The sequence below is a fragment of the Prionailurus bengalensis genome, chromosome D4 (genome assembly GCF_016509475.1).
Source record: "Prionailurus bengalensis isolate Pbe53 chromosome D4, Fcat_Pben_1.1_paternal_pri, whole genome shotgun sequence".
NCBI classification, from domain to species: domain Eukaryota; kingdom Metazoa; phylum Chordata; class Mammalia; order Carnivora; family Felidae; genus Prionailurus; species Prionailurus bengalensis.
The window spans coordinates 59,458,167-59,477,906 of NC_057359.1; the positions used below are offsets into that span (position 1 = coordinate 59,458,167).

Here is a 19,740-nt window from a genome sequence, read left to right on the forward strand (position 1 = left end):
GTAAGCTTTTCTTTTTTGATCAAAGAAAGTTTTCCAAAGAATCTCACACAAAGGGATGGCATATGTTTCCATTCTGAGAATGATAGCAGGAGAAAGGGAAGAAAATTAGAAGATATTTTTTGGAAAGCCCAGTGAGAGCTTTTTTCCCAAGGAAGTATGACCTATATAAATCTCTGACATAGCATAAATGAATGCTTCTGTATCACAAATGATCTAGGGCAAAGAACTGCTAACTCTAAAAATACTTCCTTTTAGCTATGCTATCCAGAAATCTTTCATCAATTTCTAAATCATCACTACCTCAAAAATTAGTGGTAGCCCAAGGTAGTATCAATCTTTTTAAGTCCTTCTGGAACCCAGCAGAGCTTTTAAGATATATTCAATATATGGGGCACCTGGGTGGCTCAGTTGGGTAAGCATCTGACTTTGGCTCAGGTCATGGTCTCGCGGTTCATGGGTTCCAGCCCTGTATCAGGCTCTGTGCTGACAGCTCAGAGCCTGGAGCTTGCTTCGGATCCTGAGTCTCCTTCTCTCTCTACTTCTCCCATGCTTGCACTCTGTCTTTCTCAAAAATAAATAAACCTTAAGAAAAAGATATATTCAATATAGAATTTTAAGTCTCTATTATATCCTAGATTATAAGATGTCCATACCCAGGTATGGTGCCATCCTATTTCACAGCCCCTAAATACCCTCTTGCTAAAGCCCTATTTTTCCTGTTGCTGATTACATTAGACTTCAGTGAAATTGGGGCTCAGAAAAACTTATGCACCATAATTCATCTACATTTTATATGATAGACACTATATTTCATCACCTTTGGGAAGAAGAGGGCTGTTCCAGGAACATAATTTTGTGTTTACCCAGACGTAAGCATTTGGAACACATAATGTTTATTTATAAATTGCTATTAAAATTGGCTTCAGATGGTTGGACTCTTTCTCTTGTCTATATAGGGCCACTTTTGAAGATTCCTTTGGGATAATGCAGGGCTCATTATACTGCATTTGCCCAATTTACTGCTAAAAGTAGAAATTTAAGTTTTACCAACGTATTTGCAAAGCAAGGCATTTCCTAAATATGTGAGTAGAGTCCTTTTACATTCAGAAATTTATTTTTAGGTTAAACATTAGTAATCAGCTTAGTGAGAAGTAGTGATTTTAGAAGGTCTCGGTATTTTTTTTAATTCAAAAACCAAGAATGTTTTGTCTTCTAAGGTTAATTCTGATGATAACCTCAAAGGGAATTAGATTAAGAAGTCTTCATGAAAGTGTGGGGCCACTAGAAGAGTGTGATGAAATAGATTGCTATTTGGAGGAATACATCAAACCCAACCATCTGATGATTTTTCTACAGATTTCAGTATAGAGTTTGTATTGCATTTTAAAGATAGTATTCACATAATTTCCAGAATGATTTTCGAATTTTTTGGCATGCTTAAGAAGGATCATTTAATGTTCTCAGTAATGGACTTGGTGTTTGGACTCTATTCTAAGATTAAATAAACAGGTTGAACTCCTCTGTTCTCTTGTTTATTGAATTTTCTTGTTCTATTTTACTACAGAAATGATGGGCAACCCAAAGATGCTCCTATGTTTGTTTGGTGTGTCATTTTTATTCCACTTAAGTCATTGGTAGAAGAGATTTTATTTTTTATTATTTTCTAATGTTTTTATTTTTGAGAGCGAGCGAGCAGGGTAGGGGCAGAGAGAGAGGGACAGAGGATCCGAAGCAGGCTCCAGGCTCCAAGCTGTCAGCACAGAACCTGATGCAGGGATCGAACTCAAGCCGTGAGATCATGACCTGAGCCAAAGTCGGACACTTAACCAACTGAGCCACCCAGGTGCCCCTGAGATTTTATTTTTTAATGTTTATTTATTTTGAGAGAGAAAGCGTGCATGAGCAGGGGAGGGTCAGAACAAGGGAGAGAATCCCAAGCAGGTTCCATGCTCACAGTTCGTGAAATATGACCTGAGCTGAAATCAAGAGTTGGATGCTTGACTGACTTGAGCCCCCCGGCTGCCCCAGTAGAAGAGATTTTAGAAAGGGGCCAGGCCTTAGAACACTTCAAAGAGCTGCCCTCCCTACCTCAGTCTTATAGGCCAGCTGTAAGTGGGCATGTACTTGCCAGGTTTCAGATGGACTTTAACAGTATGCTTCAACTAAATGATTAAAAAGTTAAGAGACATTAAGTTTTGCTAAGTTTATTGTCAGCTTTTTGTATTTTCAAGATCTGACCACTTCAGGTTCATCTGGTCCTAGAGTTTCTGGTTCACCTTGTCATCATAGTGATTCTAATTCATCTTCTGAGAAACACATGTCACGAGCCTCACAAAGAGAAGGTAGGTTACCAGTTGGATTTTATAATTTACAACAGATTCTACCAAATAGCTTTCTTTAGTTTAGTTTTAATCCATACAAACAAAAGCCAATAAAGAAGAGGTTATTCTCTGTCCCTCAGTCATTTTCAAAAGTATAACCAGAGTCTCTAGGGTTGAGTATCTTGGGCTTAAATCTTTGTTGGAATTTGAGCTTTGGTTTTATTTACTGGACTTAGTTTGGTCTAAATTGGAGAAAAAGTAGGTAGGACATGTAGATTGCAATCAAAGTTTTTATGGCAATTAAATGAGATTATGCATGTTATGGTCCTGTATAAATATGAAGTAGTGACTTGTCAGGTGCTTGTGAAAATTGCTTGGTTCCAGCCCAGTAGGCTTTTTGCTCTGCCATTTCTTTATCTGAGCAGCACCTGATAGCCTTAGAGGGATTGTGGGATACAATCTGTCCCCACTCTGCTTTTGCTAGTTTTCTCCCACTGCTCTGGCAGAACTATATAGCCTATTCTTTCCACCCCCTATGGAAAGTGCTTTCTACTACCTATGCAGACTTCACCTACCTCTCCATCCCAGTTCACGTCTAAGCTGTTACAGCACTTTTTGTTTGTCCTCCTCCTTGTGGACCGATGGCCAAATGTGAGGTGGGGGTTTTGTTTTTGTAATTTTGGGTCACCTTTTGGAGAAGAGCATGGCTTCTTTCTAGACCTTTAGGGGAGGGACTATCCATTAGACCTCTATTTTGTGTTTTCCCTGGGCAGCCTCCCTGGTAATGCTTGATTATTGCATACTTGATTATTTTGCATGACTACTTGTTTGTAGAATGGTTTGAGAGCCCTTCCTAAACCTAGAGCCTATCTACTTTTCTCCACATATTCAAGACTGTGATGTTTAAGGTTAAAAATTCCTGTTAAATTTAGAGATTTATGCCCAGATGTGAAATATTTTTCCTTTGATTTGAAACTTACTGTATCAGTTCTACCTGTTCCTCTACTGTGGCTATGGAAAACAAGCTAAGGCTCTTAATAATCATTGAGAAAAATCTTTATTGATTGAACCATCCATGAGAAAAAGAAACTTAATAGTTAACATGGTTGTTTGTTGAAGTGGTAACCCCAAAAACCAAACCACACAGCAGTTTCATGATATAAAGTTGGCAACTGGAGAAGAGATGGTGTACAGAGAGCCTAGACACAGTACAGAGAAGAAGGTGGGGCTCATACATAAGGGTGCTCTGAATGTTGGCAATCCTGCGTCTTCAGGGCGTCAGGATATGTTAGCACCATACTTTGGCAAGACACAGTAGCTATATGGAACGGAGGCTCTCAAACTCATTTCAGGATTAGAACTTTTCTTTTTTTAAAGTGATCTCTGTACCCAGTGTTGGGCTTGAACTCAGGAGCCCGAGGTCAAGAGTCAGATGGTAACCAACCGAGCCAGCCAGGCACCTCTAGAACTCTATTTTTGACGTGAAATCTGCTGTAGATTGTAGCACAAAGTGCAGACACTCTGGTGAAATTAAGGAGGTCCTTGACCAGTCTTCCCTACCCCTTCCCCACGTGGTTCCCTCCTTTTGCCAGCTCTGGAGGAACCTCCAAAGAGCACAGCTCAAAAACCACTACTTACCTATTTAGATGGGTTTCTTTTCTGCATTTGTTAGATTTTCAAAATTGATTCTTGAATAGCTATTTTTCTCTAAAATTGTTATTAAAGTTCAGTCACATGTGAAATCATTATTTGGGTATAGTTTGGTTGTAACAATGTAATTTAGAGCTTCACAGGTTTCCATCAATGCTGTAGTAATCTAGAGGGAATCTTTTAAAGATAACGCATTTGAAAAACAATTTACAAAGGGTCTGACAGAGGGAGCTCATAATCCTCGAGGCAACTCCTTCCACAGGTAGAGAAGTGTGGAAATATTTCTCTTGATATTAAATTTCTAAACTGCTTTCTTTATAATGTATATATGAAAGTGGTTCTCCACATACCTGAGGGAGAGGACAGAACTCCCGTTAGTAATGACTGACTGCACCACTTTTATTGGGCGCTGGGCAGAAGGACGTGAGGGGCCATAACAGTGCGGGGCATATGTATGACTGCGAGGTCTCCCCGCCCCTTGTATGTGAAATATCCTTCCTCACCTCCAAAATTATAGGTCTGTTTGTCGTTTAGAGTATTGTCCTTGGGGACCGGAAGTCCTGCTCCTTGCACACATAATAGCCTTTTATTTATATTAAAGGCAGCCTTCATAGCTTCCAATTATTTCCTTCTCTGGACTAGAGAGCACTTCCTCTGAGGATGAGAATTACCTTTTACTTTTCCAGATTCCTTTCATATGACATTTTTTTTTTATCTCTTTTAACGTTTATTCACCTTTGAGAGAGACAGAGTGTGAGTGGGGGAAGGGCAGAGAGAGGGAGACACAGAATCCGAAGCAGGCTCCAGGCTCTGAGCTGTCAGCACAGGGCCCCACGCAGGGCTTGAACTCAGAAACCGTGAGATCATGGCCTGAGCCGAAGTCGGATGCTCAACTGACTGAGCCACCCAAGCGCCCCGACATAACTTTGATTCTTAAAGAGTTTTCTGAGATGTAGATTCTAATCAAAAGGACCTCTAGTCAGCTTTAAGGCCTTAGTCTTAGGTCACTGATTCCTGCTGCGGGAACTTGGATTCTTTAGTTCTACTCGTACCTTTTCCCCATACACTGAGGGGCACCATAGTTTTGTTTTGTTTTTGTTTTCTTTTACATGTGGTGGCACAAGGGACTGACAAAGGAATGAAGGCCGGGGCAGGGGTGGCAGCCAGAAATCAAAGCTTTGATGGGCTGCCTCAGTCCTTTGATAATACAAATCTCACATCCTAATTTTCTCATCAGGAGTTTCACCACGAAATAGTCTTGAAGTCTTAACCCCAGAAGTTCCTGGTGAGAGAGACCGTGGAAACTGCATCACATCTTTACAGCTGCACCCGAAAGGCTGGGCCACACTCCTTCGGTGCTCAAGCAACACTGACGACCAGGAGGTAGGAGCGGCAGCACGCCACCTTCCAGTGGGGCTGCCTGAGCGAACAGTCACGGCCGTGTGTGCTCATGGTGTGTTTGTACCTTGAACCCCTCCCTCCTCCTCTCCAGTGTCTGTGGCAGACTGGGAAATACTTTAAAGCAGTATCAGCTGACTGTGCCCAGCTTCTGAATCCTTGCCCCCTTCATCTCGTCACAGATCCTCTTACATAGGAAACCTTAGAAGGAGACTACTAAGGTAGCCAAGCTAGCTAAATAGAAGGTTTTGCTAAGTCAATTGAGTATTATAATTTGCTCTTTTTAAAAACCAGGGGAAACTGGGAAAGGACTAAACCGATGACTAAGGGAAAAGACCTTCTAGGACCTCATGACTCTCTGGCAAGCAGGAGTCTTTTGAGGAAGTCACAACTGAATGAAAGGATAAGAGCCTTCGAAGTGTGTAGGACGAGATGTATTTTATATTTCAGGGCTTAGGTGGCTAAACTGTGTAATTTTTTAAATATCAAGAGATTGTTGTTACTCTCACAAAAGGGAATTATTACCACAGAAGTCCCAGCAGCCTGAGGGAATAACAGGCTTTAACATGCCATATGACTTAGCTTATGACGATAAGAAGGAATGGGGCCTGCACATTTTTTAACTGGGAGAGCAGTACACTCATCTGAATGATTTCTTGCAAAGATTTTGTGAATTCGGCAGTCTTTTGAGCTTTTTACAAAAAGAAATATCTAGCATTATTTGGGGCTCTGTAACTTTGGTTTGTTTCTCTTCTCTCCCCCAGTGGACTTGTGTCTATGAATTCCAAGAAGGAGCTCCCGTGCGACCCGTCTCCCCTCGCTGTTCTCTACGACTAACTCATTACATTGAAGAAGCCAACGTAGGCAGGGGTTATATCAAAGAACTTTGCTTCAGCCCTGATGGGCGGATGATTTCTTCCCCACACGGCTACGGGATTCGCTTGTTGGGATTTGACAAACAGTGCAGTGAACTTATTGACTGTTTGCCCAAAGAAGCCAGTCCCCTGCGGGTGATCCGTTCTCTGTACTCTCATAATGATGTGGTACTGACAACAAAGTTCTCTCCAACACATTGTCAGATTGCCTCAGGGTGCCTTAGTGGACGGGTTTCTTTGTATCAGCCAAAGTTTTAGGCACAACTTACATCAAATAAGGAACTCTTCTGGTGTTTGACTTATGAATTACTTCAATTCAGGTGAAGTATTTTCTTTTTAGAAGATCTTGAAAGTTTGGGTCAAGATCCCAGTTCTTATGGGTCCATGAACACACCTGTGACCTGGGTACTTGGTCGTCCAGCATCGCAGGGTCCTCGCCAAGGTAGACTCCCTGCAGCAGCATCTTTTGCCGCGTTCCTCTGCTCCTGCTCACCTGTGCCGCCTGAACTTCCGTTCTGCTTCTTTTGCATGGTAGCTCTTGTCAGGTTTCTCTTTCTTTCCTTGTTTTTTTTGCATTTTGGTATGAGTTTCGTGGACGTCTGGCAGGAGTTTGGGCTGGGTTAGGAGAAACCCGTGGCACTAGTGTTGAATAAAACCCAGAAGTTTGATGTCAGCATCCTGGTCATTGAAAAAGAAATTCCATCTTCACTTGAGTATACTTTGGCCTTTTAAAGTTGCTGTTATGTTTCTCTATAATCTATAATGAGCACAGATAATGGCATTATTCTCATAACTGTTAGTCTTACAACAAACTGTCTTTTAAGTTTCCTGTTAAATTATACATATTTTTTCACCGTAGGGGAATTTTGTTGTGAAATTCTGGAAAAAATAATTACCACCTCTCTTTGTAATTTACTTGTACGAATTTAAAAATCTCTAGCATGTGTCCTTACTTGGTACTTTGTTCCTGTCAAAAACATTTAGAAAGGAAAAGAGAAGGAATGGGCTTTGGTCATTTCTGTTACATAAAAGAGGATTCATTAGGTTAGTACACTACCTGGTCACAGAGCGATGAGAACAGTGTGGCTCAGAGTTTCTGTTTTCTCTGCCAGACAATTGGACTCACACGGGGTGACAAGTTATAGTATCGGGGTGGGGGGGATTGAGAGTAAAGAGGTTGTGTTTTACTCTTTATTCCTTGAACCCGGTGGCACAAGCTCAGCCCCCTTAGCATCGGGGAGCGGGGAGCTGCAGTCCTCTCAAGCCTTGTCCTAACTACAGTAGTCAGTAACTTGGATGTCAAAGCAAAGAGCCGACACGAAGACCTCCTGTGTTTGGTTATGGAACACAGCAAGTAAAAAGGATCAAGCAGGGGACAGTCACAGGGCTGACTGCTCTGCTGAAGTAAGCAGCTTTCTTCTAGTCTCCACTTTGGGTGGTATTCTGTTTAGAAGGGATCTGCCAGAGGCCGGATCAATTGAAGCCACATGCTAGCTCTTTCCCTCTCAGATCACATTCTCTTAGGCCAGTGGTTCTCAAACATCAGGGTGCATTACAATCACTGAGGAGCTTGTGCAGAACATAGAAACCTGGCCCTTATCGTAGGAGGTTCTGATTCAGCCAGGGAGAGGACAGGAGTCTATATTTTTAACAGGCACCTCAAGTAATCTTTAGGTGGTCCCTGGGCCAGAGTTTGCAAAGCACTACCTTAAACATTAGTATTTCTGTACCTCTCAGGTGCTTGACTCCCAAAAGGTGTTTTGATTAAAATTGTAGGTAGATGAAACCAATTTTAGAGGTAGAAAATGCAGTCAGTCTCATTATTTGATCTCATTGGATGAATGAGAAAAGTTAAGTGACTTGCCTAAAGTCATCTGATAAAATCAGTGGCAGAGCCAGAACTTGAATTCAAGTCTCCTAACTCCTTGCTCAGGGCAATTTCTACTGTATTCTGCTGGCTGTTAAGTCAATGATTTATGAACACTTTGTCTTTAAGTTGTATTTCTGTGACTACCCTTAAACTGGTCAATAGATTGAAAAAGGTGTGGAAGTAGATGCTGAGAATTCCAGCCGTAAGAAGAAAAGTATCTTAAATCTTATAGAAATGCTAAACCAACCCAAATACATGAATAAAACTGACATTTCTTTGTAGGACCCACTAGACAGCCATGTACACAAGTGGACGGAGCTTACATCTCACTTGGAACAATGTTGTCTCTAAGATAGATTGTAAAATTACATCATTTCACCATGGATGTTAAACTAATTGGAATTTTTTAGCCAGCAAGAAAAGTACCGCAAAGTACAATGAAAACATAGGTTTGCCATAAACTTTAAAAACAAAACAAAACAAAAAAACACACCTACATATTTAAAGGAAAATAAAATTTTGGAGGCAAAAGCACCCAATGTTAACATTAAGAATCAGCTACTAAATACAATTACATTAATTTTTTTAAAAGGTTCCATAAATTGAATCTCTTGGAGAGAGTTACAAGTCATGGACTCACATGTCACCCAGCTCTGAATTTCAGTCCAGGATTCTTCAACCATTATAGAGTTTCTGTTGTGTCAAATAATGCCCACACTCTACTACCAACCCCCCCAAAATACCTTGCAAGGTGGGTGACATGATCACCAATTGACTTGGGAGGAAATGGAGGGTCAGAAAGGTTAAGTGATTTCCCTTAAGTCACAGAGCTGGCATCGGGTGGCAATGCTAGGATTCAAACCCGGGTCTGTTTTAATCCAAAGCCTGCTTACTATTCTGCCATTTTGCCCTTTGGTTTGTAAAGGATGGGCAACTAGCCTGAGCTGGCTGGTAAACTACAGAGCTGGCTTACCTTCTGCACCATGTAAGAGAACATTTGCAAGACTGGAAATTTCCATTAGAATTAATACCATAAAATGCAGGGCGTACATACATACAGTCCATTCCTAACTGGAAAACTGCAAGCACGTTAAGTAGCTGTGAAGTAAAGGAAAATGTAAACAGCCTTGTATAAAAATAGAGCCACGGATGAGAACTAAAAATTAGCCAGCAAACTCAACAAAACAATCTTTGTCCTCTTTGAGGAACAGTCGTGATCAACAAGTCATGAGGGGGATATTAATCTGGGAATTACAGGGCATCAGGAATGCTAGACTCTTGGAGGAAACTGCGGCTTACAATTTCAAGATCTCATTTCACTTCAGAGTATAAAATCCAATCTGGTGTTTTTCACTCTAAATTTAGTCATTTTTATTCATGATAATTGGTGAGTGTATTATAATTGGTAATGTGGTATAATTGTTGGTAAACAGTATAAATTATACTTGTTTTAAAAAGCTTTCTACAGGGGCACCTGACTGGCTCAGTTGGTGGAGCATGCGATTTGTGATCTTAGGGTCATGAGTTTGAGCCCCACCTTGGTGGGGGTTGATTGCACTTAAAAAAAAAATCTTGAAAAAGTTTTCTACACAACAGTATGTTAATGGCAGTGTTGTTGAATAAGTTTGGGAACATCAAATATTTAGTAGTTTCTTATCTTTAATTATGAAAATGAAGTGGCTAAAGCAGACGAGACCCCTATCTTAATCTTTTGAAAACATGTGATCTTTTTTCACAGAAGCCCAAAGAACATGTGTATTTTCTTTTTCCTTGTTACATCCGAGATGAGGCTATACCAAAAATTTTAGGAAGACAAGCAAGGAAAAGGTTCCCCACGCCTGTGTCTAGAACCAAGATCACATTATATCATGGTTAAAGTTTTGTTTTCTAGAAAGTGCAATATAGGAAAAACACCCTGAGAACCTTTTAGAAGCCTATGTTTCTGCCATTAGTCCGACTATATGGTATTGGCATCCGTAAGTATCTGTTAAAGCTTGTGTTTAGCAGGAGAATAAGTGTTAGTCTGATAACACTGATGACAATCATCCCCATTTAATGACCAGCAGCCATGGAGAGTTATGAAAATTCACTCAGTAATAGCCTGTGTTGGTCATAAAAGAAAGCATATACAGTATATGAATTTTTGGATAACTAATGCATATCTCTTAAGTGCCAAAATTTTAAACCTATAATTATTTTTGATGTAAGTCTTTCAAATAATGTTAGTATACCTTCCTGCCTTCTTAAACAGCATGCTCAGCATAATTCACTTTTTCATGATGAAAAGTAAAAGTTATATTCATGTGTTATTACAGATATCCAATTAGCTCTGATGTATGTAAAATACTTCATAAAATGTAAAGGGCTATAAAATTATGAGTTAGTATCAATTATTATAAGGTGATTCCCTCAGCCCCGAGGTATATATAATCATTTGCCTCCGGTTGCTGGTGTTTTTTTCATTAAAAATTTTTTCTATCTGCTAAGTAGTTTGTTCTGTCTCCTACCACAGTATCCATATGCCCGCCTCTCACAGGCTCTGTCTGATGTGCTGTGTTCATCTGTTATGAGCTGGGACACGAGATGACCAAGCTTGCTTGGTGTCTAAAGAGCTGCATCAGCCCGGGTTGTGCAGTCTTTGAGACAGCTCTTTTGGTTGCTTACCAGCTTTCTGACAGATTCACAATAACCTTCTGGATTACAGAAGTTCCCAGTTAAAGCCTAGGCTAGTTATTTTCTCAGTTGCCGCTAAGTAAAATACTATAAACTAAGGATGCTGCTAGATTAAGGAATAATAGATTAAGCAACGTACCAAAGTATAGCCAATTAACAACAAAGGCTCTGTATTTGCACAGTGATCCTTCGTGCTTTTAAGGAAAAAAAGAATCCGGGGTGGGGGAACAATGAAAATAAAATCCACATAGACTTGAGTATTTTTGATGCCATTAAACTTTGTCAATAACCATTAAAAATACATGTTTAAATTATCACACATTGTGATAGTTTTAGTCTCATTGCAGAGTAAGATCATACCAAAATTTATACATATTTAGGATGATTCCCAAGGATTTCTCCCAAATAACAAATTATCAAAAGGAACGTTTCAAATTTACCTGTATGCTGCTTTAGTTGTAAATGAATTAATAATGGAAATATGGGATTTATCTAAGGCTCCAAGGAACACATCTCACATATGCACACCTCGTATATGTATGTGTATATGAATGTCACTATAAATGAAAATGTCACCCAGAGACAATAAAATAATTTTAAAATTTAAATCTTGTTCATAGTATTTAAAATAGAATTTTCACCTTTCCTAAGTTTCTTCCTCATTTTAATTTCATGGTTTTACATTAATGGTTGAATATTTGAATTTTCTTCTGAATTTCATCTTTCATTTCCAAAATGTGCTGTTAACTTTGGATTCGTATTTTTAGGAAAGTTGGAAATATTCCAGATAATAACCTAGACACCAGAAAGCTTCTCACTAGGCTCTGAGGTACTGTTAAGTTCTTACACTAGACTGTAAGCTCCTTGAGGGCAGGGACTGTCTTACTTTTCTTGTATCCCCAGTACCCAATACAGGATCTGACAGAGTAGTTGTTCAATAATTTGTTGTTTGAATCAAATGAACCTTAGCCATATGTGGCCTCAAATTCTCATGAAGCCAGAATGTGATGTGCAGTTAGAGAAATCTATCGCTTATTATGATGATGAACAGACCTTATTCATCAGAGTAAGACTTTTCCTGACCCAGGGTCAGGAAAACTAAGCATTTCTCACTGATTTGGAAAACCGCGAAACTCAAATTTTTCATTCAACAAACATTCAAGTCCACACTACACGCCTTGTCCAACACTAGGGTCTCAAGGGACAAAGATAACTAAGGTGGTGGTCTCCCACAGCTGCAGCACTGGCTTCATGCCATGGTGTGTAACCAGTGCAGTCCTACAGAGCCCTGCACTGAGAAAAGCCCCAGGCCGGCGTCATCTTAAATGCTGCCGGAGGCATCTTAAAACTCTTTTTGAACAAGCAGCCCATTTTTGCACTGGGCTTCCAAATTCTATAGCTGGTCCAGCTTCAATACCATCATTGTGACACGGTGGGAACTATAAGATTTATAGTATCTTCTACATACTGTCTACTAAAGATACTCCCATCCATTAAAAGCTAGCCAGAAAGTGAATGATTGAGTTCAATGATTTCTAAAATCTAAAATTAAAACTACCTCCCTCCCACAAACATCTTAACAAATCTTCATTTCAGAATTAGGAAGGCTTTCTAAAAGTCTATTGGCTTTTTACCATTTTGGCTGAACTGTTTTGAGGTTTTCACTGATGACCGTAGAGTTGTGGGTGATTTTATCTACATACATACTTACCTACAAGCAATTTTAAGGTTTCAATAAACCGTTTATTAATATATGCACTGAGTGTTCTGGTGTTCATAGTTGATATGAGTCTACCTCATAATGTGCTTCTCCAAAATAAATGATGCTTTGAAACATGTGACACACTTTTTGTGTGGTTAACCTCAAAAAGTGGATGGCAAACTTGGATTCAGCCGTTTGAAAATTTTGTTTAAATTGCTTAGGTGTTTTAGACCAGAATCAAGCATAAGGCTGTGACGGGGCAGCGGCTTAATGATTCTTGTAGTGGGTATTCTATACTTTTTCAATAATATAACCCTTACCTGAAAAGTTAAATACACTCCAAAATTTGGTTATGTTTATATATGTGTATACGTTATACATGTGTATATTATATATAAAATATTGTACTGATTATGTACATTATAAAACATGCAAAGAGAAAAAGGGTATTTTAAAAGGATAGGACTTTTAAAAGTCAAAGTTCTACATTACCTCCTGCACTTCCTGGATCATCTTATGCTTCCACTGGCATATGCACCTTTCATTTTGTGAAGGCCACCATTCTAAAACACAGAATTCGCATTTTACACTGAAAACACATTTACTAGGAGCTGATTCACATTTGTTGACTAATGTGCTGGATGTTTACACGTTTATTCAACATGAATCAAGTTTTATAGAGCCTTGTAAATTAATTCTTTATTCCGTGAAACAGTGTTATCAATAAGAAGCATAGTTGATAGATTTTTTTGTATTCATATAGATACACTTAGAACATGTCGTTTTTCCCTTGAATGACCTTTTGTTTCACTGTTTAATAGTGTGATGGGTCATTTTACCACACTATTTTAATTTACTAGAAAAATGAGTCATTTGGAACACTCATTTTAAAATAAGTCATTGAGGGGCGCCTGAGTGGCTCAGTCGGTTAAGCGTGTGACTCGGGCTCAGGTCACGATCTCACTGTCCGTGAGTTCGAGCCCCGCATGGGGCTCTGTGCTGACTGCTCAGAACCTGGATCCTGTTTCAGATTCTGTGTCTCCCTCTCTCTCTGACCCTCCCCCATTCATGCTCTGTCTCTCCCTGTCTCAAAAATAAATAAAACGTTAAAAAAAAATTAAAAAAATAAAATAAGTCATTGAGGAGAAAAAGTGAATCCCTTTCAATTTAGATTATTTTGTGAAATTGTTTAGGTAAACTGATTTGCAACTAAACACAGCATTAATTACCACTATTTCAGTGATTCCTCTGACAGACATGGTTTGGGCTATTTTAAAAGTTGTTTTTTTTTTTTTTTTTTTTTTTAAGGAAACATTTGGCATGTTTTAATGTTAATGAATTAATGATTCATATTAGTTTCCTATTACTGATGTAACAAATTACCACAAATTAACACAAATTTAAAACAACACATTTTGGGGCACCTGAGTGGCTCATCGGTGGGTAGAGCATGCAACTCTTGATCTCCGGGTCATGAGTTAAAGCCCCACGTTGGGCATAGAGCTTACTTAAAAAATCAAATAAAACACAAATTGGCGTCCACTGATTTTTCCTCCAAAGCCCTCCCTTCTGGCAGAGGACATGAAAAGTGGTGCTCTATCTCTAGCAAGCATGGAGTCACCTGCAGGGCTTGTGAAAACAGACTGCCGGGTCCACACCCAGAGTTTCTGATTTCATAGGTCTAGGGTTGGAGTCGCCATTTGCATTTCTAACCGATTCCCAGCTGATGCTGTATATCTGGACACCACAACTTGAGAACTACAAATATAGAAAATGTAGTTAGGGTTTAATTTTTCATGGATGACAGATCTCGGGAAGCTCTATATAGATAAAGGAAGCCAATTTAAAAGAACTTTTTTAATAATATATATTTTTAACATTTATTAATTTTTGAGAGACAGTGTGTGAGTGGGGGAGAGGCAGAGAGGGAGACACAGAATCCAAAGCAGCTACAGGCTCCCAGCTGTCAGCACAGAGCCTGACGCAGGGCTCGAACCCACGGACTGGCCAGATCATGACCGGAACTGAAGTCGGAAGCTTAACCGACTCAGCCCCCCAGCCCCCCACGTCCCCCCACCCCTGCCTTTTTTAAAGAGAATATCGTAACTTTGGAGGCTGGTTATATATTATGAACACCAGTTCGTCGCATCAGCTAGGCCATTCTCAGGACACTGTCAGGTTGGCACTCCACCACTGAGAGCTTCGACTTCCCTAATTTAACACGATATTTGTTACTGGGCACGAAGTTAAATAATTGTCTTACCTTCTGAGGAACAGACTTGGTGCTGTGTGGCTTATCTTCTAACTCAAGAAGAGGAGCCCTGCCACAGGAATACACTCTCTGGTGTGAGCTATAGATGGCTGCAACTGTTGCTAACAGTCAATCCAGAAAAGGAACAACTGAAACTCTAACCAGGGCACAGACAACTCAAAACATTTTTTTAAGCCTTTTTTTTTTTTTTTTTTTTTTTTGGAAATCACCTCTGTTGAAAGCCATTTTTTAAAATTTTATTTATCTTTTAATTTACACCCAAGTTAGCATATAGTGCAATAATGATTTCAGGAGATTCCAGTAATTCATCCTGTGTGTATAACACCCAGTGCTCATTCCAACAGGTGTCTAATCCTTAATGCCCCTTACCATTTAGCCCATCCCCCCCCCACAATCCTTGCAGCAATCCTGTTTGTTCTCTGTCTTTAAGAGTCTCTTATGTTTTGTCCCCCTCCTTGTTTTTGTATTATTTTTGCTTCCCTTCCCTTATGTTCATCTGTTTTGTATGTTAAATTCCACATATGAATGAAGTCATAGGATATTTGTCTTTCTCTAAGAAAGCCATTTAAATTACGGGTACACTAGACTGCCACACTGACATTAATTTGCAAAAAGCCCTTCACTATACAAAAGATTCATTTTGGGGTAAAATGAAGGATCCAAATTTCATTGTTCAAGGATTACTTCTTAAAAGTTAAACACATGGGGCGCCTGGGTGGGTCAGTCGGTTAAGTGTCCGACTTCAGCTCAGGCCATGATCTCCCGGTTCGTTGAGTTCGAGCCCCGTGTCGGGCTCTGTGCCGACAGCTCGGAGCCTGAAGCCTGCTTCAGATTCTGTGTCTCCCTCCCTCTCTCTCTCCCACCCTCCCTCTCATTCACGCTCTGTATCTCTCTCAAGAAGAAACATTAAAATTTTTTTTAAAAAGTTAAATACAAAGTATCAGATCTGTTCTGAAAATGTTGTATTTATGTTTAAGCAGTTATTACCTCAACTTGTGTGTGTGCACACGTAATAAGTGTATGTATGGGGCGCCTGGATGGCTCAGTTGATTAGGCATCCAACTTTGGCTCAGATCATGATCTCAGTTTGTGAATTCAAGCCCTGCATCAGGCTCTCTGCTGTCAGCACAGAGCCCGCTTGGATCCTCCGTCCCCTCCTCTCTCTGCCTCTCCCCTGCTTATGTGTGCGCGCACTCTCTCTCTCTCTCTCTCAAAAATTAAGATTCTTAAAAAAATGAAAAAAACATTTAAAAAAATGTGTGTAATTAAAAGGATTTCCTGGCATTTATGGAAAGTTACAGTGTATTGGCAGGTAAATCATGATCCCTCCGCTTGTCCCTTCAAGGGATGGGCAGACCCCTCACCTCTGGGGCAGTCTAAGAAAAAAGTAAGTTGATTAGCCCTGTGACAATCTGTGCACAGTGGACGAGGAGGTGGCCACCATACTCTCTGATCAGTGGGAACTGCCACAGTTCCCCTCTAGCAAGGAGGGCTTTGCATCCTGCGGCTTTGTGCAAGTCTGAGCACACACACACTGAAACTACACAGTCTGTAAATGTGGATGGCACATTCTGTGATAAAGCCCCTAATGTGTCTCAGCATTTTTTTATGAAAATGTTCAACATACAGCAAAGCTGAATTTTACAGTGAACATGTTTACCACAATTCTATCCTTAATATTTTCCGAATTGTTCTATCGCTTGTCTAATACTCCCACCCATCAATTGATCTTAATTTTGGGGGTATTTTGAATAAATTGCAGATATCTGTACCCTAAAAATCCTCAGCAATACAGGTCATTAACGTTTAGTATCTTTTTCTTTTGTTTTAAATTTTCCACATGATGAAGTGCCCAAGTATTAATGGTATATTTCTGAAGTTTAGGCAAATGTACACACCTGTGTAATCCAAACCCCTATCAAGATATAGATTACTACCGTCAACCCAGAAAGTTCCCTCATGCCCCTTCCAGTCTACTTCCCCTCCCTCCCTCCCAGATGCAACCACTGTTTTCTTTTTTCCGGCACAAATTTTTTTGCCTCTTCTAGAAATTCACATAAATGGAATCATACAATATGCATTCTTCCTTGATGATTTTAAAAGACATTGCTAAGGAATTCAAAGTGTCTCCGAAACAGGGAGAATAACCGTGATAAAGACAACATCTGGGATCAGAGGATTCATTCACTGAGTAGATATTTATTATGAGAACCTCTAGTCCGTGGATAAAAAGATCAGAGTCCCTGCCCTCAGTGAGTTTTCACATGGTCTTGAAGGATACATGAAGGATACAGCAAACACCATGGAGAGAGAGCCAGGGGTGAAACAGTCATCATATGCCACAGAAGGAGACCTAATCTAGTGTGGGAGTCAGTAAAAAATCAAGGGAGGTTTACATTTTTACTTCGGAATTGGTCTTGGGCAGCCAATGCTCTGTATTTCCCACAAGTCTAGAATCTTCTTTTTTTTTTTTTTTAAATTTTTTTTTTTCAACATTTATTTATTTTGGGGACAGAGAGAGACAGAGCATGAACGGGGGAGGGGCAGAGAGAGAGGGAGACACAGAATCGGAAACAGGCTCCAGGCTCTGAGCCATCAGCCCAGAGCCCGACGCGGGGCTCGAACTCACGGACCGCGAGATCGTGACCTGGCTGAAGTCGGACGCTTAACCGACTGCGCCACCCAGGCGCCCCAAGTCTAGAATCTTCTAACTCAAAATGATTGTCCTTCAAAGGGCAGCTCTCCAGTACTGAGCAGATGGATGCATGGCAAATTTGCTAAACAAAATAAACAAGGGAAAAACTATAAAAGGCACAAACTGCCATTAATAAGGATTCTGTTTTTCTCTAGTTTGAGTTGACACGAACTCGAATATATGTAGTATTGCCCTCAATCACAAAAACAACATGCTTTTCTGTTCCTGGACCACAAGTAGCAGAAGCTTTGAAGAGCTCCACACATCCAGCAAATCTCTGGTCTTGGACTTCACCCATGCTTTCTCAAGGCCTATGAAACCTAGGACACCTCCAAACTCAGGCCCTCGCCTCCTAGCTTCTTTTTACCCTTTACCTCCACAGTTTATGCAGACATTACAAATGAAAAGCATTTGGTTCCCATACATACGCACTACTCCCTACCATCTGTCCCCAAAATTCTATGGCTATTTTCTAGTGGGGAGTGAGGAGCCCAAGAAAACCTGGAAATTTCTTGTTCAATTGTTCTAGAAGAGTAGGAAAAGTTCCAAAGCTGCTTTTAGCCCAAGGGAAAGGAGGAAGCTACATACCAGGAGCCACCTATCAACTGTAGCTATGATGACCCTTGAAAGAGAAAGAAGTTCTCCCCTAGTGTCGTATGAAACAAAAAGGTAGCATCTCCATGTAACTAAATGTATTCCCCATTTTTTAGTGTGTGCTTCAGATCAGGAGCAAGTCCTCTGCCTTACATAACCACAAGGAACTGCTAATAATGACTGGTTTCCCAAAGAGTACCTGAACTGAAACTTTTTTTTTTTTTTAATGTTTAAGAGACAGAGACAGATGGCGAGTAGGGGAGGGGCAGTGAGAGGGAGACACAGAATCAGAAGCAGGCTCCAGGCTCTGAGCTGTCAGCACAGACCCTGATGCGGGGCTCAAACCCAGGAACCACCAGATCATGACCTGAGCCAAAGTCGGACGCTTAACTGACTGAGCCACCTGGGTGCCCCGAAACTTTTATTTCTGTTGGCCATGAAACTATAGAAACGCTTTGTGATTTGCTCTCTATTAAAACAAGTCACTGCCTTCGTGGCACTTCAACAGCAACAAAGCAGCAAGCAGTCAACAACACTATTTTAAGGAAATAATCATTAGGCTCATCATTCAGGCTTATACATGTTACAGACTGAATGTTTGTGCCCCCCGCCCTCCCAAAATTGTATGTTGAAGGCCTAACCCCCAATGTAACAGTACCTGGAGGTGGGGCTCTCAGGAGGTGATTAGGTTTAGATGAGCTCATTGAGGTTCCTTCGGCCACATGAGGACACAGTGAGAAGTCTGCACATCAAGAAGAGGCCTCTCACCAGGAACCAAATCTGCCGGAACCTTGAGCTTGGACTTCCTAGTTTCGAGAACTGAAGAGAGATAAATGTCTGTTGTTTAAGCCACTTAGTCTGTGGTATTTCACTATGGCAGCCCAAGCAGTGTAAAAGTTTCATCCTTACGCAACCTCCATGACCCATCAAGGAAGGTAAGTCAGACAGGATATTCCACAATGCTAGGGCACCTGGGTAGTTCAGTCAGTTGAGCATCCGACTTTGGCTCAGGTCATGATCTCACGGTTTGTGAGTTCCAACCCCATGTTGGGCACTGTGCTGACAGCTCAGAGCCTGGAGCCTGCTTCAGATTCTGTGTGTCTCTCTCTCTCTCTCTCTCTCTCTCTCTCTCTCTCTCTCTGCCCCTCTCCCACTTGGCTCTGTCTCAAAATTTAAAAAAAAAAAAAAAAAAAAAAAAAAAGGCTATTCCGGAACGCCATGATCCTGAATATCCACATGTCCTTTTACTCTCTTGACTGATTCTTTACTGTTAATCAGAGCTCCACCAGGTGTCAGGCACTGGGCAGGACACTTGAAACAGGAAGCTACGGCAGAGCCCCCGCCTCATGTGGCTGCCATTCAAAAGGGGCAGGAAACATCAAATCAGCACAGTCCAATTAAAACAATTAAGTGCTATGAAAAACAGGAACATGGTGGCACAAGAACACAGAGAAGGGAAACCTGACTTAGTCCTGAAAGTGGGAGCTGGCTTCCCTGGGGAAGTGACGCTGGAGCAGAGATCTGAAGGCCTCAGCAGGAGTTACTGAGGCATCAGGGAAGGGTGCTGTGCTCAGGGCAGGGGAACGTGGGCTGGGCAGAGGCCGGGGAGGCTGCGAGAGCACCCAAGTTCCTGTGGAAGAAGGCGGGGACTGAGCAGGACCATGTTAGCCAGTGATGACAGGAAGGGAGG

At 40.8% G+C, this 19,740-nt stretch overlaps 1 protein-coding gene across 3 annotated transcripts in view; it reads left to right on the forward strand.

The window, feature by feature from the left end:
• The window catches only part of DCAF10 (DDB1 and CUL4 associated factor 10), a 45,524-nt gene extending 32,899 nt beyond the window's left edge, over positions 1–12,625 (forward strand). The window contains exons 5-7 of one of the 3 annotated variants that reach the window (XM_043565636.1): positions 2,232–2,342; positions 5,209–5,354; positions 6,134–12,625. In XM_043565636.1, the coding sequence (XP_043421571.1) occupies positions 2,232–2,342; positions 5,209–5,354; positions 6,134–6,502 (626 nt within the window). In that variant the 3' untranslated portion in view covers positions 6,503–12,625. Of the gene's footprint in view, positions 1–2,231; positions 2,343–5,208; positions 5,425–6,133 lie in introns of all 3 variants that reach the window. The other 2 variants (XM_043565638.1, XM_043565637.1) reach the window with 2 other exon arrangements.
• The last annotated feature ends 7,115 nt before the right edge of the window (positions 12,626–19,740 follow it).